The sequence below is a fragment of the Biomphalaria glabrata genome, chromosome 6 (assembly GCF_947242115.1).
Source record: "Biomphalaria glabrata chromosome 6, xgBioGlab47.1, whole genome shotgun sequence".
Classification (NCBI taxonomy): domain Eukaryota; kingdom Metazoa; phylum Mollusca; class Gastropoda; family Planorbidae; genus Biomphalaria; species Biomphalaria glabrata.
The window spans coordinates 10,893,871-10,910,181 of record NC_074716.1 but is presented as its reverse complement, the minus strand read 5'-3'; the positions used below and the strand labels follow the sequence as shown (position 1 = coordinate 10,910,181).

The 16,311-nt window shown below is 34.6% G+C and overlaps 1 protein-coding gene across 3 annotated transcripts in view; it reads left to right on the top strand.

Annotated features, from left to right (window-relative positions):
* Positions 1-16,311, top strand: part of LOC106075058 (prion-like-(Q/N-rich) domain-bearing protein 25) — a 36,675-nt gene that overhangs the window by 3,642 nt on the left and 16,722 nt on the right. For all 3 annotated transcript variants that reach the window (XM_056033558.1, XM_056033557.1, XM_013235978.2), the window contains exons 3-9: positions 1,939-2,062; positions 2,524-2,732; positions 3,047-3,173; positions 4,413-4,615; positions 8,279-8,401; positions 14,598-14,723; positions 15,611-15,733. In XM_056033558.1, the coding sequence (XP_055889533.1) occupies positions 1,939-2,062; positions 2,524-2,732; positions 3,047-3,173; positions 4,413-4,615; positions 8,279-8,401; positions 14,598-14,723; positions 15,611-15,733 (1,035 nt within the window). The remainder of the gene's footprint in view (positions 1-1,938; positions 2,063-2,523; positions 2,733-3,046; positions 3,174-4,412; positions 4,616-8,278; positions 8,402-14,597; positions 14,724-15,610; positions 15,734-16,311) is intronic.

Sequence of the window (16,311 nt, the reverse complement as noted above, 5' to 3'; positions counted from 1 at the left end):
AATGGTATTATCCTAACAGCTGTTTCAACAGGATATCATTAAGTATGCCTCTGTAGTCGACCTAATTAACAGGAAAGAAGTTATGGGCTTCTTATTACATTTTTTCATCATCTTTCAGTATGCGGAATTTAAATATTGAGTCAAGATTGACTGAAAGAGGATTACAACAGAAACATATTTCTTCTAACACAATATTCGTTTTAGGCAGTGAAAATAAATATTGGCTTTTAATCTAATTTTAGTCGGTACTAAGTTTACCCATCGTTTACAACTAGAAATAAGTGAAAAAACAAGCAAACTATAATAAAAATACTGTTTAAAAAACAAAGCTAATATTAATGTGTATCAATTAGTTTGGATGAGTCATGTCATTAAATTTGTAGTAGATCTAGATTCTAAACTAACAACAATAAATCTGTGAGATTAGAAATATTTCTTTACCAATTATTTTATTTAGCTCAATTTCATTCCTTCAGCGTTCTCAATATTCTATGATCCTTTCAATTGCCTGGACCAGTTGGAAAGGGGGAGAAATAACGGGGTGTCTTTTTAAATGTGTTTTTTTTAAGGGATTTTTGATTCGAATTTGTGGGCTAAAACCTTCTTAGACTTCTCAAGCCAACACGGTAACCAGGAAGAATATATGAACAATGAACAAGATTGTATAGTTATGTATTATTTATATTTCATGTTTGTATTCAGTAAGTCTCAATCGGCAGGGTAATATAAAGGGGACTAATTCAGCTTATACTACCTCTTAGGTTAAATACTATTTCTTTCCCTTGTTTGAGATACAAAATAAAGTATTTTGATACCAATCGTTAGTTAACTTTTTATTGATTCAAGTGTTATAAAGTACAAGATATAGTTGTGTGAAATATAACTTGATCCGAGATTGCGTGTCGGAAAAATAACATATAGAAACTTTTGGTCAGACAGAGACAGACACACAGACAGACAGACAGAGTGAGTTGATATAAGCTTTGTAAAAAAAAACCATAATAATAGAATATTTATTTGTTATAGAAATCAATAGAACATTTCACTTCTTAAAGTGCACTATGTGGTATCAAGCTGGACGTGAAAACAATATTTCTTTCTAAGGTTAAATTGTATAGTATTAAATCTATAAATTGTATAGTATTAAATCTATAAATTGTATAGTTATAAATCTATAAATTGTATAGTATTAAATCTATAAATTGTATAGTATTAAATCTATAAATTGTATAGTATTAAATCTATAAATTGTATAGTATTAAATCTATAAATTGTATAGTATTAAATCTATAAATTGTATAGTATTAAATCTATAAATTGTATAGTATTAAATCTATAAATTGTATAGTATTAAATCTATAAGTTGTATAGTATTAAATCTATAAATTGTATAGTATTAAATCTATAAATTGTATAGTATTAAATCTATAAATTGTATAGTATTAAATCTATAAATTGTATAGTATTAAATTCATGTTTAAATAAGGATCGAATAACATCTACTTGATCTACTTCATCTTCTTGTTTAAACGTAATAAGAAATGAAATATTTCACTGAAGAGATACAGTTTTATGTTCTAGATCTGATCGTTAAGTCGTTCTGGCGAGAGACGTTATCATTAAAGATCTTTTAATACATCTCACCCATCCTCTTTCTACGCCCCTTTTTTTCTGTTAGAAGGGTCAAATTTCGACCTTTTCTGTCACTCACATTTTACTTATTATTTATTCGTGCGGCCCCCATACCTCAAACGTACGAGAATGTTATGTCACCACCTATGCGTTCGATTTTTGATCTGTTGGGTCTCCATGAAGACCGATCCATTTCGTTTTAAATGTTATGTCGTCTTCTGATTGATCATTTGTTCTTTTTATACATTTCTTCCATAACCCGTCATGTGTATTACACATTAAAATTTATATCTTTAAATTTTACAGACGGTGGTCCCATATTTAGCTCTGCGGGAGAATGTGGTTACCTTGTTAGCCCAAGCAGCGTCAGCCCAGGAAGTCTGGTCAATTGGTCAATCTATGGAGAGCCGAGAACATATATAACAATTGTGTAAAACTCTTTTTTTATATATATTTATTTACATACTTTTTTACTAGTGTATTCAAATAGAAAAAAAAGCAGTAATAAGAAATCTATTTAATTTAACGTTTGATAATAGTTCTGAATCCTATTGCTAAACGTTTACTGTAGAAATCCTAGAATACTCACTTTAGAGCGCCTGACATTGTTTGGGCAATTGGTCATTGTCATTGAGCTAGCCCATATTGCACTCTCACCGGTCATGAAGTCACATGATCTGCTTCATAAAAGCCAAAAAAAAAAAAGAAAAATAGCTTACTATTATTTAAATGCAAACATATTTTCGTAACGGATGAACCTTATATTATGGGTGTGCTACAATCAAGAATGTATCTTATGATAACAATAACAATAGAATAAATGTTATAAATATACAAAGGTTTTCAAATATAATAAGTCATCAGTTAATAGTATCGAATTGTTTATTTTAGTGTTGTGGAAGTAGACATGTATCAATCAACAGGTTGTGGGACAAACTATTTGGAAATTCTAGAAGGTTCTACACATTTACTCTACAAAACTTGTGATAGAATGAATTCTACGAAGAGATTTCTAGCTTCCAAATCAAATAATCTGACAGTTTTATACCAAAAAGCTTCGAGTTCTTATCGAGGATTTAGAGCTATCTATTATACAAGAAGTAAGTCTAAAGCTTTAAGAGTTGTCCCTTATACAAAACAAAATTTATTCTGTAAATCAGCTAAATTTATGTAATATTGTAAAACAAGTTAAATAATGATTTCTTCAAACGAATTCAAACTATTTAGGCTTTCTTTATAGATAGTCAAACAAAAGAAATAGAATGAATCATGCAGTTTGATTTATTTAAAACAGGCGTATGCATGTCATACATATTTTATTTCTAGCTGTTTAGGTTAGCATATCCGGTTAATAGGTAAAGCTCTTCTTTAAATTGACATTTTGAATAAAACTATTTTATTGTATGTCTGATAGGTACAGCAAGTGAATTAAATGAAAGGTCTGGATACATAGTAAGCCCAGGATATCCCGTGTCCTATAATGAAATATTGAACAACACCTGGCTTATTTCAGCCGAGCCAGGGAATATTATTAGAACAACGTAAGTTAATCTAGATAAACAAAATCAGTTTGCACACTGACAACCGTATGCAGTAACTTTATTCTTAAACATTTTAAGTACATATACGATAAGAGTTTGTGAGACTTCATTTTTTTTTTTACAAGCTACATCATTTACATTTACATTCTTTATAACATGTTCAAGGGAATACAAGTAATTGAAATACGATTTGGAAATAGAATAAAGGAGTGTGGCTAAGACAATATTGTAACTGTTACCAATAGGAACAAAACAGACCTCAAAGCCGTTGCCAGGTGTCGCTAATAAAAAATAGTAACCTTGTATTTTATAATACTTTATACACACCTAAAGCGTGAAAATAAAAACATGTGAACCTTGGTTAACAGTGGAAAGGGAATACGAGTGAAATGGACAACAATCACGGTAATATGGGCACAGTTAGTTCTTTCCCCTTTTCCCCAACTGGTCTAGACAAGTGATAGGATCAGAGCGCATTGAGAAAACAATAAGTATGAAATAGTGCTAAAACAAAATGATTGGCAAAAATATTTCTAATCACACAGGTCTATTATCGCTAGACTAGAACTGTGATGCCCAAAATACAGCCCGTGGGCCAGAACCGCTCTAGAACGTAGATCTACTGCAAAGTTAATTGCATGACTGATCCTAAGTAATTGTTACACTTACACTTAATATATAATATTTTTCTTTTTTTTTTAAAGTAAAAGATACAGTTCTATACTACTACAATTAAAAATATAAATATTAAGTAACGGTTGAACTTATTTTGAACACGATAGAGGCGTTGGTGACATCCAATATTCACTAGTGCTTTTAGATTTTAATACCTAAACAATAGCTAAAAATTCAAGACTGAGACAATTCTAAATCTATTGTGGAGTGGCTTACTTTGAACATCCAGATATCATGCACTTTTTTTTATTGCTTATAACACATTAAAACATTGTCGCAGATTAACTAACGAGAAATTTAGTAACAATCAGTGGCTTAGCTAGGAATTTACTATCATTTGGAGACCCGGGGGGGCTAGACCTCCTTGGGGGCCCCTGCATTTTGCGTAATATTTTATATTTAATGTAAAAAAAAACAACTCTAATTTGGGCCCACCTCAAGTGGGGGATTTTCAAGTTCTCCCTCTTTCCACCCTTTTCACGTGTGTGGTAACAATAATTATGTCCTTTTAGTGCTTTATTTTCTTTTATTATCAATTTATCATATTTAATGTTATTTCCATAGATTTCTTCTAGTTGATACTGAGACCTGTTGTGATCACGTAAGAGTGTATGACGGAAGGTATTTTCATTCAACATCACTGACTAATATTTCGGGATCAGTGTCTCTGAGAACATCTACATCAACAGCCAATTATTTGTTAATACAGTTTATAACAGACGGTTCTGTGTCACACACAGGATTTACAGCTACTTATGAAGTAAATGGTGAGTTCGGAACTTTTTGAGGTGTGAACAACGAAATAACCTTTTTTTTCTTTCCCCCCAAAAAAACAACAACATGTATACATCAAATATGAAAGCTACTATTTATGGGCTAGTATGAAAATAGATAAATTTGTTAAATATTTATGTGGTAGACGGTTATAACTCATACACCCCTTGCTACAAACATAAAATTTTGATGATTGAAGATTGCTATATATTTTTCCCGACTGTTGATATAAATCTGGTATACCCAGCTACGTTTATTCAGAAGAAAGATGAGCCTCATCACCTCGTTAAAATCAATGAATCTGGCAAATGAACTTTTCATTTCAATTAGTTGTTTAGGGATAGAGTGGTATATTCTAAAACTAAGCGTTGGCGTTCGCTTGAATTGTAAATATTTATTTTGGATTTTTCAACTAAACTACTAAAATAACTTGATAAAGGTCAGATTTAAAAGCTGTATTTTACAGTCAAGAAAAGCAGCAGCTCACGTCGTGTCTTTTACATTGCATCTTTAGCGTAAAACTATTGGACTATTATTGGATGGAAGAAGTATTAGCAGTATAACATCTCAAAAGGTTATGTTCAGACATTTAATATTGCAAAATAGTATATTCATTATGTCTTTAGTACGAAACATTTTGGACTTGGGATTAGATCTCTAGGTTATATGTTTAAAACATGAACTTTTGTAACAAAGAAAAATGGTAATTTTTTTCCCATGAGACTTACAAACATTGTGTTGTATTCTAATAACCGTTTCTGTCGGGCATCTCTGTTACGCAAACCACCTGAAAAAGATTGCTTTTGGCATGCGTTCGTACCCCATAAAGGAAACGTGCCCTGTGCAGCGTAACTGTCGAACTATAAGAACTACATAGAAACATACATACATATATACATACATACATACATACATACATACATACATACATACATACATACATACATACATACATACATACATACATACATACATACATATATACATACCTACGTAAAAACAAGAATTGCTCCTTAATAGTATAGGATTTTAGATTCACGTATTCATTTTTAACATTTTTTAGCGGCACCCGAAAGGGGAATAGACGCTATTAGCTTTGTATGGCCTGTCTATCCGTCCGTCTGTCCGTCCGTCCCGTTTAGATTTCAGAAACTAGAAGAGAAAATGAAAATCGGACATCATGATATTTTTGATCATCCAAAGTTCTGATGCAACGGCTTCCTTTTTTTCCGAAAGTGAACCATCTAATTTTGAAAATTATATATACAAGCAGATTCTTCAAAAAAATACAACAATTTTCAATGAAAAACTTCAGGGGAGGTAGGTCTTTTAAAAAGGCAACAGACTTCTTCCTTAATAAATCAAGCTTCATTCATAGATTCGAGCTTTGGTACAAAAAATTTGCATCTAAGGTCAGAATGGAAAAAGTATCAATGGATCATTATAAAATAGATTTTCCATTTAAAAAAAAAACAAACTAACTCATGGAATAGAATACTGATTCAAATGTTGTTTTTAAAACAATTTTAATACGAGCTTCGTTTCAATTGTAAGTAGTAGTATGACATCAAGAAGTGAATGTGATGCGAACAGCATAAGGGCACTATAACCCAGTAGTAGGCTTACTAATCTTGATCATAATATTGACCTAGATCTAGGTCTAGTAGATCTAGATTCTATTTCTAAATTTCTAACCTAGTCTAGATTCTAGATCGAGATCTAGATTCTAGTTCAAGATAGATCTAAATCTAGATTTAGATCTAGTTTAGATCAAGAGTTTTGATGCAGATCTAAACTATATCTAGAACAAGTCTAGAGATCTAGTTCTAGCCTAGGTTCTAATTCTAGCTCTAGTCTGAATACTTGTTCTAGATTCTAGTTCTAGATTTTAGTTCTAGTTCTATGTAGATCTAGATCAAAAACTAGTCTACAGATCTAGTCTAAATGTTGATCTAGATTCTAGATCTGAGATGAACTCCAATTGGTGACAAGGCAGGGAGACCTAGGTCTCCCGTAGTGCCCTGGTAAGGAACTCTGCTTTTTGGCGTAGTGCCTCATAGCTCCCATACAAACTTAGTGAACCACTGGATACGTCTTCCCGGAACTGCGGACACTCTTGCAAGACGTGCGCCAGAGAGGCTATATCTAGAACTAGTCAAGAAATCTAGATCTTGTCTAGATCTAGATTCTATATATATTTTCTACATTCTGGATTTTGTCTAGACCTATTAATTACTTAGACCTATTATGATCAGGATTAGTAGGCTAGGATTAGTAGGCCTAATAGTGATAACCAAGTTGGAAAATCTAAAATTAAATTGTCAACACCTGAGCTACTGCACCAGGTGCCACCGACACTGTATCTGGAGGTTTCCATGCTAATCTTAGGTGATCACTTAACTCTACTCTACTTATTCCAGAAGAGCTAGAAGAGTAATATCAAAGACGACGTGTTGCACTGTTTGCTTTTATGTGAAAAATAACGCCAAATTTTTTAAATTTCTTAAAAAGATCAAAATAAGACTATGGCTTGAATATATTTCTCGTCCATTGGTGAATTTGATGGGGGCCGCCTCTGAGTTTGTGTGATAAGACAAACTCTGTTTGTAAACTTGTTCTTTTATTGTTTTTTTTTTCTTGCACAAGATCTGTGACACAAGGGTAAATATCCGGCTTGTATATTATAAAAGATCCATTCATAATATTACACGCATGCCCAGCACTGTCATTCAAATGAAATAAACATCAAGGGGCGCACACAAAAATAATCTAAATGCCTAAATGTAAACATGTTAATCATTCATAAATGAACATGTTTATAATTGGTACCTAATTCATTTATTACCATTCACTTTTAAATCTGAAAACCTAACATATATAAAAAAAGAAGAAAAAAAAAAGCCCTACGATAAGCAGAGGCAGACGTACTGGCCAAAGATGAATGAACGAACCAACAAATACAAATGTGTCTGTACCCAGAAGAAATGATGAAAATGATAGAGAGTAGAATAATAAGAAATCGACCAGCTCACATTAAAAATTACAAGAAAAATTATGCCTATAATTAGCTATCTAGACATTTGTCGCCTCAGAAGCGGACACAACCAAATGAAATAACATATGTTCTAGAAATTAAAAGTCGGGAGTAGCGAAACTTGCCCTTGTGGAGCATCTATATGTCTTTCAAAGTTGCATACTATATCTAGAGGCCCGAACAAGATTCTGGCCCCAAAACCCTCCAATAGAAGAAAAGCTTTACGGAGAACTGCCTGATCTGGAAACCACTGTGCAGTTAATCTCAGATATAGGATGTCTAACAAGAAAAATGAGAACGAAGAAGGGAAAAATTGCGTATGATAGGTCACAAACACAAATGATTAATGGCGTATTATTGATAAACATGTTGGCCATTAATAAAATAATTTATACAACACTTGTAACATTTTTTTTATACGCATTATTTTTACTTAAACAATTATTACATTTTTATTTTCTTTCCAACGCACTAGATTAGTGATATACTAATTAAGGCTCGCAGGCCGCGGGTCATATCCAGCTAGTATATATATATATATATAAATATATATATATATATATATATATATATATATATATATATATATAAACACATAAATATATATGTATCTTTCTCTTAGATATCGGTTATGGCAACAGTTGCACCACAAGTACATGCATTGGAGGACTGGTTTGCTTAGATGGTCATTGTGGATGTTCATATAACCAGTATTATGATAATATCAGCAGGTTTTGTCTTCCTAGTAAGTTATATCAAAATTACAGCAAAATACCTTACGAACCCATACACTGTCTCTGCTAATGTCTGTTGTGATACTAAAATTGCATGTATCAGATTTATACTTAGCAGTCACCGATTTTCATCCCTGTCAGATGACATGTTTAAAGGCAGATATTTTATAAGGAAACAAAATATTATGAAATATATTCACAAAGAAAAGTTTGAGTTTAGGCACATTGGCACAATTTAGACCATGTCGTGCCCGTAATCCTATAAGGATCATTATCCCGTTACATAACAAGAGCTAAATTCTATACAGTTAAAATAAGGTCTATTCACAGTTGAAATAGTAAAGGTAGTAAAAATTTAATAATTTGGTAAAAATCGTATGTAAATATTATATGTTCACAATTGATAAATCAGATCTTCGTAGACAACCCCACCTCCTGGACAAAGCCCAGTACCTTCCCAGGGTCGACATTGTCGAATAGTGTTTTTAAGGTGTGTGCTCTAAAAAATGTCTTCCTGACATCCTGGTATCTGGGGCAATCAATGAGGATATGTTCCACGGTGAGGCGAGAGTCACAGTACTCACAAAGTGGGGGCTGCTCTCTCTCTTCAGCACAAAAGAGTGCGTGATGTAGGTGTGGCCAATCCTAAGTCTGGACATGGTCGTGCTACCACGCCTTGTCAGACCCTTAGATGTGGGCCGCCACCTGACATCCGCCACAATCTGCCTGAGTTTTGTTGTGAGTCTCAGCCTCCCATCGGTCCTGCTACTCTCGATAGGTGGCAGAGGCAATACTTTGTCTCAGGTCCGAGCAGCGAATTTGGGTTCCTGACACCGCGTTATTTAGGGCTCTCTTTGCTTCTCTGTCTGCGGCTTCGTTTCCCTCAATGTCCACATTGGAGGGGATCTAGATGAAGGTGACATCTATGGTCAGCTGTTATTTGGTCCACCAAAACGTCAGTACAAAGTTTAGAAAATCCCCTATTTTATCCAAAAAATAAAAGTTAGGAAAATGTATCTTGACCTACGTTAGGGCCCTGACGTTTTCACTGATGGTTAGGTATTATGACATTTAACATTTGTAGGATTAGGAAATGGGAGATATTACTAGTGAACTCTGAATTTAGAATCTACCAGGAAAAGTGAATTTAAATTTAGAACATATTTGTTTTGTAAAGTCTGGCTGTTATAAAACACAACAATCTATAAACAGATAATAAAACATTTTTAGTTTGAGCCACGAATTAAGGATTATTAAACTACTCCTAGAGGATCCATTGGAATATTTACCAACAAGAGACAAGTCAATGAGACGTTGGTAACGCTATCTACAATGTTTCTCACATTTTAAGTACATAAATAAAGTCTGTTTTCGACGCTTAAAAAAGATTAGCCTCTAGTACCCAATTAATTAATGTATGTGATACATACACAAGTTTTCAAAAAAACTTGTTTTAGGTAAATTTCGTTTTGTTTTCTACATTTTCTGTCATTCGGACCGCGACACGAGTGTCGGAAATTAACATGGCCCGTAGGTTGAATTAGGTATGGCATCACTGGTTTAGAGTTAGTTTTTTTTTTTGTGATATAAGGGAGAGATGACTCTTTGGACTATTTGTGATGGCAGGAGTGATTTTCCTTAAGAAGGGTATTTAATGCTGATGTTGAGCTTTTTTAGTTACCACTTGCTCGTGATTTACCAGCTGGATCTTGCTGTGTGCTATGGCAACTGTAACTATCGTTAATGTTGGACACCTGGTCTTGTGTCTTGGGGTACTTAGGAGATTGTGGTCTGCTCTGGAGAGCTTTGGGCTAGGTATATCTTTAATCATAATTGTATTTTATACATTTTTAATATGTAGGAGAGTCACTAGCGTATCCAGAACTTTGGAGTGGGGGGGGCAATTTTTTTCCAAACCTTAACCCTAACGCCCAGTAAACCCTAACCCTATGCATAAACGTGTGTACAGAACACACACACACACACACACACACACACATATATATATATATATATATATATATATATATATATATATATATATATATATATATATATGAGAATTTTAAAAAGCAGCATTTCTCAACCTTCGGCGAAAAACTGGGGCAACGCTATAAGGTTCCCTAGTGGGGTTTGGGGCAAAGCCCCGACGACGAAAGCGTTTTCTTGCATTCTTCACTGCAGAAACGCATTCTCCTGACATCTACAGCTCATCATTCATTAATGAAGTTCGGGGCCAAGCCCCGACGACAAAAGCATTTTCTTCTATTCTTCACTACAGAAACGCATTCCCCTGACATCTACGCTTATTATTCATCAATGGAGTTCGGGGCGAAGCCCCGACGACAAAAGCATTTCCTTCTATTCTTCACTACAGAAACGCATTCTCCTGACATCTACAGCTTATTATTCATCAATGAAGTTCGGGGCGAAGCCCCGACGCTAAAAGCATTTTCTTGTATTCTTTACTGCAGAAACGCATTCTCCTGACATCTACAGCTCATTATTCATCAATGGAGTTCGGGGCGAAGCCCGAAAGGACAAAAGCGGTTTCTTGCATTCTTCACTGCAGAAACGCATTTTCCTGACATCTACAGCTCATTATTCATCAATGGAGTTCGGGGCGAAGCCCGAAAGGACAAAAGCGGTTTCTTGCATTCTTCACTGCAGAAACGCATTTTCCTGACATCTACAGCTCATTATTCATCATTGGAGTTCGGGGCGAAGCTCCGACGCCAAAAGCGTTTTCTGGCATTTTTCACTGCAGAAATGCATTCTCCTGACCTAAAGCTCATTATTCATACTATTAAAAAAAAAAGGACCTTTTGAATAATATTGTACTTGATAGATATTCTAATATGAATTTATAGGCCCTTAATACATTGCAAATAAAACCGATTTGTTCCTTGAAAAGATAAGATACCCCACATATTTAGATTTTGGCTTTGAGGATCGACGCCGAAAAAAAATTATTCGATAAATAATATTCAATAACATTGTAGTATAAGTTGTGAGTTATAGTCCCAAATTTATTTAACTAGAAAAATATCCGATTGAGTAAAGGTTGGGAAAAGGCGACTATAAATGTATTTTTTTCGGTTTAGAACTCACCTCAATCATGATTCTTATACTGAAAAATTTCGTTTGAATTCTATCTTTTCCAATGCAAAGTCTTTCTTAAAATAATTATGATAAATTCATGTGAAATTACATAAACTCTCGAAATGGGAGGGGCGGTAGAATGAAAACGATTAATCCTCGCTCCTTTAATAATTTCTGCTAAAGATTGCATTTGGCATTAAAAATATATAAAAAAAAGTAGGGCGACTCGATATAAGAATTTAATTTATAGTATATATAAATTATATTAGTGGCAGATTTTTTACATTTTGTAATTTCTAAGCTATAATACTAAAAGAAAAGTATTGGTTTGTCTGATGGGGGAAATGCAATTGCATATATCGCCCTTCCCACCTGGTGCAACCTTTTTTCATTTAAATTTACTAATGATAAAATTTGAGATTAGAGTATGGTACGACATAATATACAATGGGTTCACATATCAATACGTAGTTTATATTATATAGATATTCAACTAATTTTGTTCACAAACTATGATTCTCCATAAAAATAGGACCGCCCCCCCCCACTCAGAGGGCTAGAGTGGGAAGGGCAATACATGCAATCGCCCTCCCCCCCCAACCCCACCGAATCGACCAAGATACCAGAAAGGGAGCGACATAATATAAAATTTATAGATTAATTCAACTAATTTTGTTCACAAACTATGATTTCTCCATAAAAGTAGGACCGCCCCCCCCACTCAAATGGTTTAGGTGGGAATGGCAGTAAAGGTATTCGCCCCCCCCCCACCCCCAAACGGTAAACAGGGAACGACATAATATAAAGATCGGTTAAAATATCAATAACAAGTTTTAATCAAATAGATATTTAATTGATTCTGTTAGCAAGCTGTGATTTCTACAAATAAATTGGACCGCCCCCCCCACTCGAAAGTGTATGGGGGGGGGCGGGATTGATACCATTGCCCCCTCCCGACCCCACCAAATCGGTCAACATACTAGAGGAGGGGGCGAAAAAATAAAAAAAATAGGTTGAAATATAAATAATTAGTATATATTATTAACATAAGTAATAAATTTGTATACCAATTGTGTGAATTCTATATTAAAATTCGTCCTTCGGGGGGGGGGGGGTCGGCCGAGTGGGGGGGGGCGATCGCCCCTACCGCCCCCCCCCCCTGGATCCGCCAGTGAGTAGAGTATAGCCTTCAGGCAATATATTTTACTCCTAATGATTTTTATCCTGGGGGAAAATGTATTCCCAAACAAGCCATCTTTCCTAGCCTTATCACTAAGACGAGTTTCAAATTGTTTTGATTCATCCAAAAGACTTTTCCGAAAGGATGACTATAAATAATAATAATAATAATAATAATAATAATAATAATGGAAATGTGGGCGAGTCGATTGAACACATTATGAACACATTATGGCAGGATGTCCAGCCCTATCAGAATCGGCCTACCTGGGTCGCCATAACCAAGTTGCAAAGTTAATACACCAACACCTGGCTTTGACGTACAAATTGATCTGTAAGGACACTCCCCCTTATTATAAATACTCTCCGCAAGAGGTTCTCGAGTCTACTGAACATCTGCTGTACTGGGATAGGCCTATTCTGACCGACAAAACGGTAGATTTCAATCGCCCGGATCTGCTGTTCATCGATAAAAAAGAAAAAACCGCTACCATTATCGATATCGCCGTACCACTATCTCATAATTTAAGAAAAACTGAGATAGAAAAACAAAGAAAATATGGGAACCTAGGCTTGGAGATTAAGCGTCTATGGAAATTGTCCAAAATAACAATATACCCCATTGTTATATCAACCGAGGGGATAATAACAACTGACCTCACAGACACCTTCAAGGCCCTCAACATTCCTAGGAACATCTTCGTTGCCTGTCAGAGGGCGGTACTGCTGCAGACCTGCCACATCACCAGAAAATTCCTCAGTGGAAACTGTTAAAGGGACTACGATGAATTTTGTTTCTCTTTAGCGAAACTCGACCCTGGCAGCGCCAGAGAATGACTACTCGTTCATTTCTAACATAATAATAATAATAATCTTCATTGTCCGTAAGGAAATTTGTCTTACAATTTGTGCATTACACCAAACAAAAATCATTATAACTATAAGAAACCAAAGTGTACATTCACACCAGACTCACTCATAATTTACATGTGACAAAGTTTATACCATATTGTTCTTATTTAATGATTTGATTGCCAGGGGAACAAAAGAGTGTTTGTGTCTGTTTGTCTTTGCTATCGGTGTCTTGTATCTCTTTTGTGATGGTAAAATCACAAAATCCTGACACAAAGGGTGATTCTTTATTTCGAGGATCTTGTTAGCTTTTTTATAGATGATTGTCTCAAACAACTGCCCAAATAGGGTTTGTTTTTTGCCAATGAATTTGCCAGCAGCATTGAGGATTCTATTAAGTTTATTCCTATTTTTAATGCTCAGATTGCCATACCAGGCAGTGATATTGAAACTTAAAATATTGCAGATGTGAGCGTGATAAAACATAGCCAAGGCCTTTTCGCTAACATTAAACGAGGACAGTGTTCTTAGTAGTCGTAATCTTTGCTGCCCTTTTTTGCTGATATAATCAGTATTTGCAGTAAAATTTAGTTTATTGTCTAGGATAGTACCAAGCTTAAAGCATAAAGCTTATCAAGTCTCTATTTTGGCTAAAAGAGCCATGTGTTGGCCAAGAGACTGTGATCTTAGAAGAATTTTCGAATGACCTTGTATCTACCATGATGTTTATCGTACATGGTTTAGAGAGTTTTTTTTTTAAAGACGTTTGATTGCCTTATGGTTTATGATTATTACACTATTCTTTTTAGTAATATATGACTTGTGAAGTTTCATACTTATTTGGGATTGCTGTTTTAAGGTTGTTTGCTCTTTATTGTAAGCATAAGGCCAGTTATACATTAATCTTACTTTTATTGTAAATGGAACGTATATATTTTTACCTGGGAGTTTGTTCAGTCTTATTTTGTATAATCAGGCTTGTCTTCAAGTTATAAGATTAATGAGGAATGCAGCCAATATAACACATTGGCATGGAGTCAAAAGTTGACAATTTTGTTTATGATTTTGTTTCAGGTGTCAATTTCGGATATTCATGTCGACGTTCAGAAGAATGCTTTCAAGGTTTAGTTTGTCGTGACTCGGTTTGTGCCTGCACAACAAGTCAGTACTACAATTATGACACTAGATATTGTAGGAGCGGTAAGAGCTTTTACCCCTTATTATTGAAAATAGTTTTCTTTATAGAAAAAAAAAATTGCTTTTTGAAGAGTCAGTAAGGATAAAATCACCAGATACAGTGGTCAACAATATATACGGTTATGCTGCAGCCTGCCAACACGCAATTCTGAGTTTAGGCCATCCTATATCAATACTAAACTGAATATGTGTGGAATCTTTGGAGCGTCTTTAATTATATAGTAAACGTTGTGTGGTTCTCTAATCACTGTTACATCTTTCACCTGTCTCTTCCGTCATTTAAACATTTAACTTGTTTGCGTAGCTAGGGTGGGAAGTGGAGGGGGAGAATTTGAAAATCCCCCGGGCCTCCGCTTTAGGGAGGCCCCAAAATGTTTTTTTTTTTTTACATTAACTATTAAATGAGTGTTTTAAAATCCCCCCGGCCCCACTTTAGGGGGGCCCAAAAGTGAGTGTTTTTTTACATTAACTCTTAAATATTACGCAGAATGCAGAGGCCCCCAAAGAGACCAAGCCCTACGAGTTTCCGAATGGTGGAAAATTGCTAGCTACACCCCTGATGGATGGCTGTCGGGTCATGCGGTTTGCGCGCTGGACTGTCGTTCGGATTTATCGATGGTCGAGGGTTCAAATCCTGCCCGCTCCCATCCCCCGTCGTTCTGCGGGAGGTTTGGACTAGGCAGTAAACTATCTTTAACTCTGAAGGAACATCCGAAACATGTAAAACATTTAACAAACAAACATTTACCTTCTATTTCAGAAGAGATCAACATTTGTTTACTGCGTTATACTCATTGTATTGATAATCAAAATGTTTTTTTCATTATTATTTAACGATTAATGCAATGTAATTCTAGAAAAGGTTAAAATATTTATATTTCGACTAACAGGAATGGCTCATGGATATTCATGCACAAATTCCAGCTGTGTAGATGGTTTATATTGCCTATCAGGTGTATGCAGCTGTTCAAGCAATCAATTTTACGATCAAAATATTGGAATCTGCAAAGACAGTAAGTGACAATCAATTTTTCACAAAGCTTATATTAATTTACCCTGTCTGTCAGTAAAAAGTTTGTACACGTTATTTTTCCGACACAAAATTTCGAATCAATCTGAAATTTTGCATAAGTATTTCTTTTACCTGACAACACAAGAATCAAAATAAAAAAAAAACGATTAGTTGATAAGCTAATGGTAATTAATTATTCTGTTTGGTATGTCGAATAACGGAATGAAATTGTACTTGATTGAAGTGGTTGTGTAAGCTTAAGTAGTCCCATTTATAGTTCGCTGCTTAAATATGTAATAAAATATAATAAACAATGTGATACTATACCATCTTCTCTATTTATAAGTACCTCACTAGCAGAGTGGTTAGGACTTTGGCTTCAGTAGGCGTTAGCCACGAGTACGAATTCATGTCTCTCTCTTCCACCCATTTTTTTTAGCAAATGCTTATAAAACCTATTACGCTAAAATCCACTTTCTCTTCCTTTCTTCCATCCTATTGTCCCCACTGGTCCAAATACGTGATCGTATCATTCAGAAAGCTAAGTACATGAAATAGCGCCAAACAAAAAATGGTAAA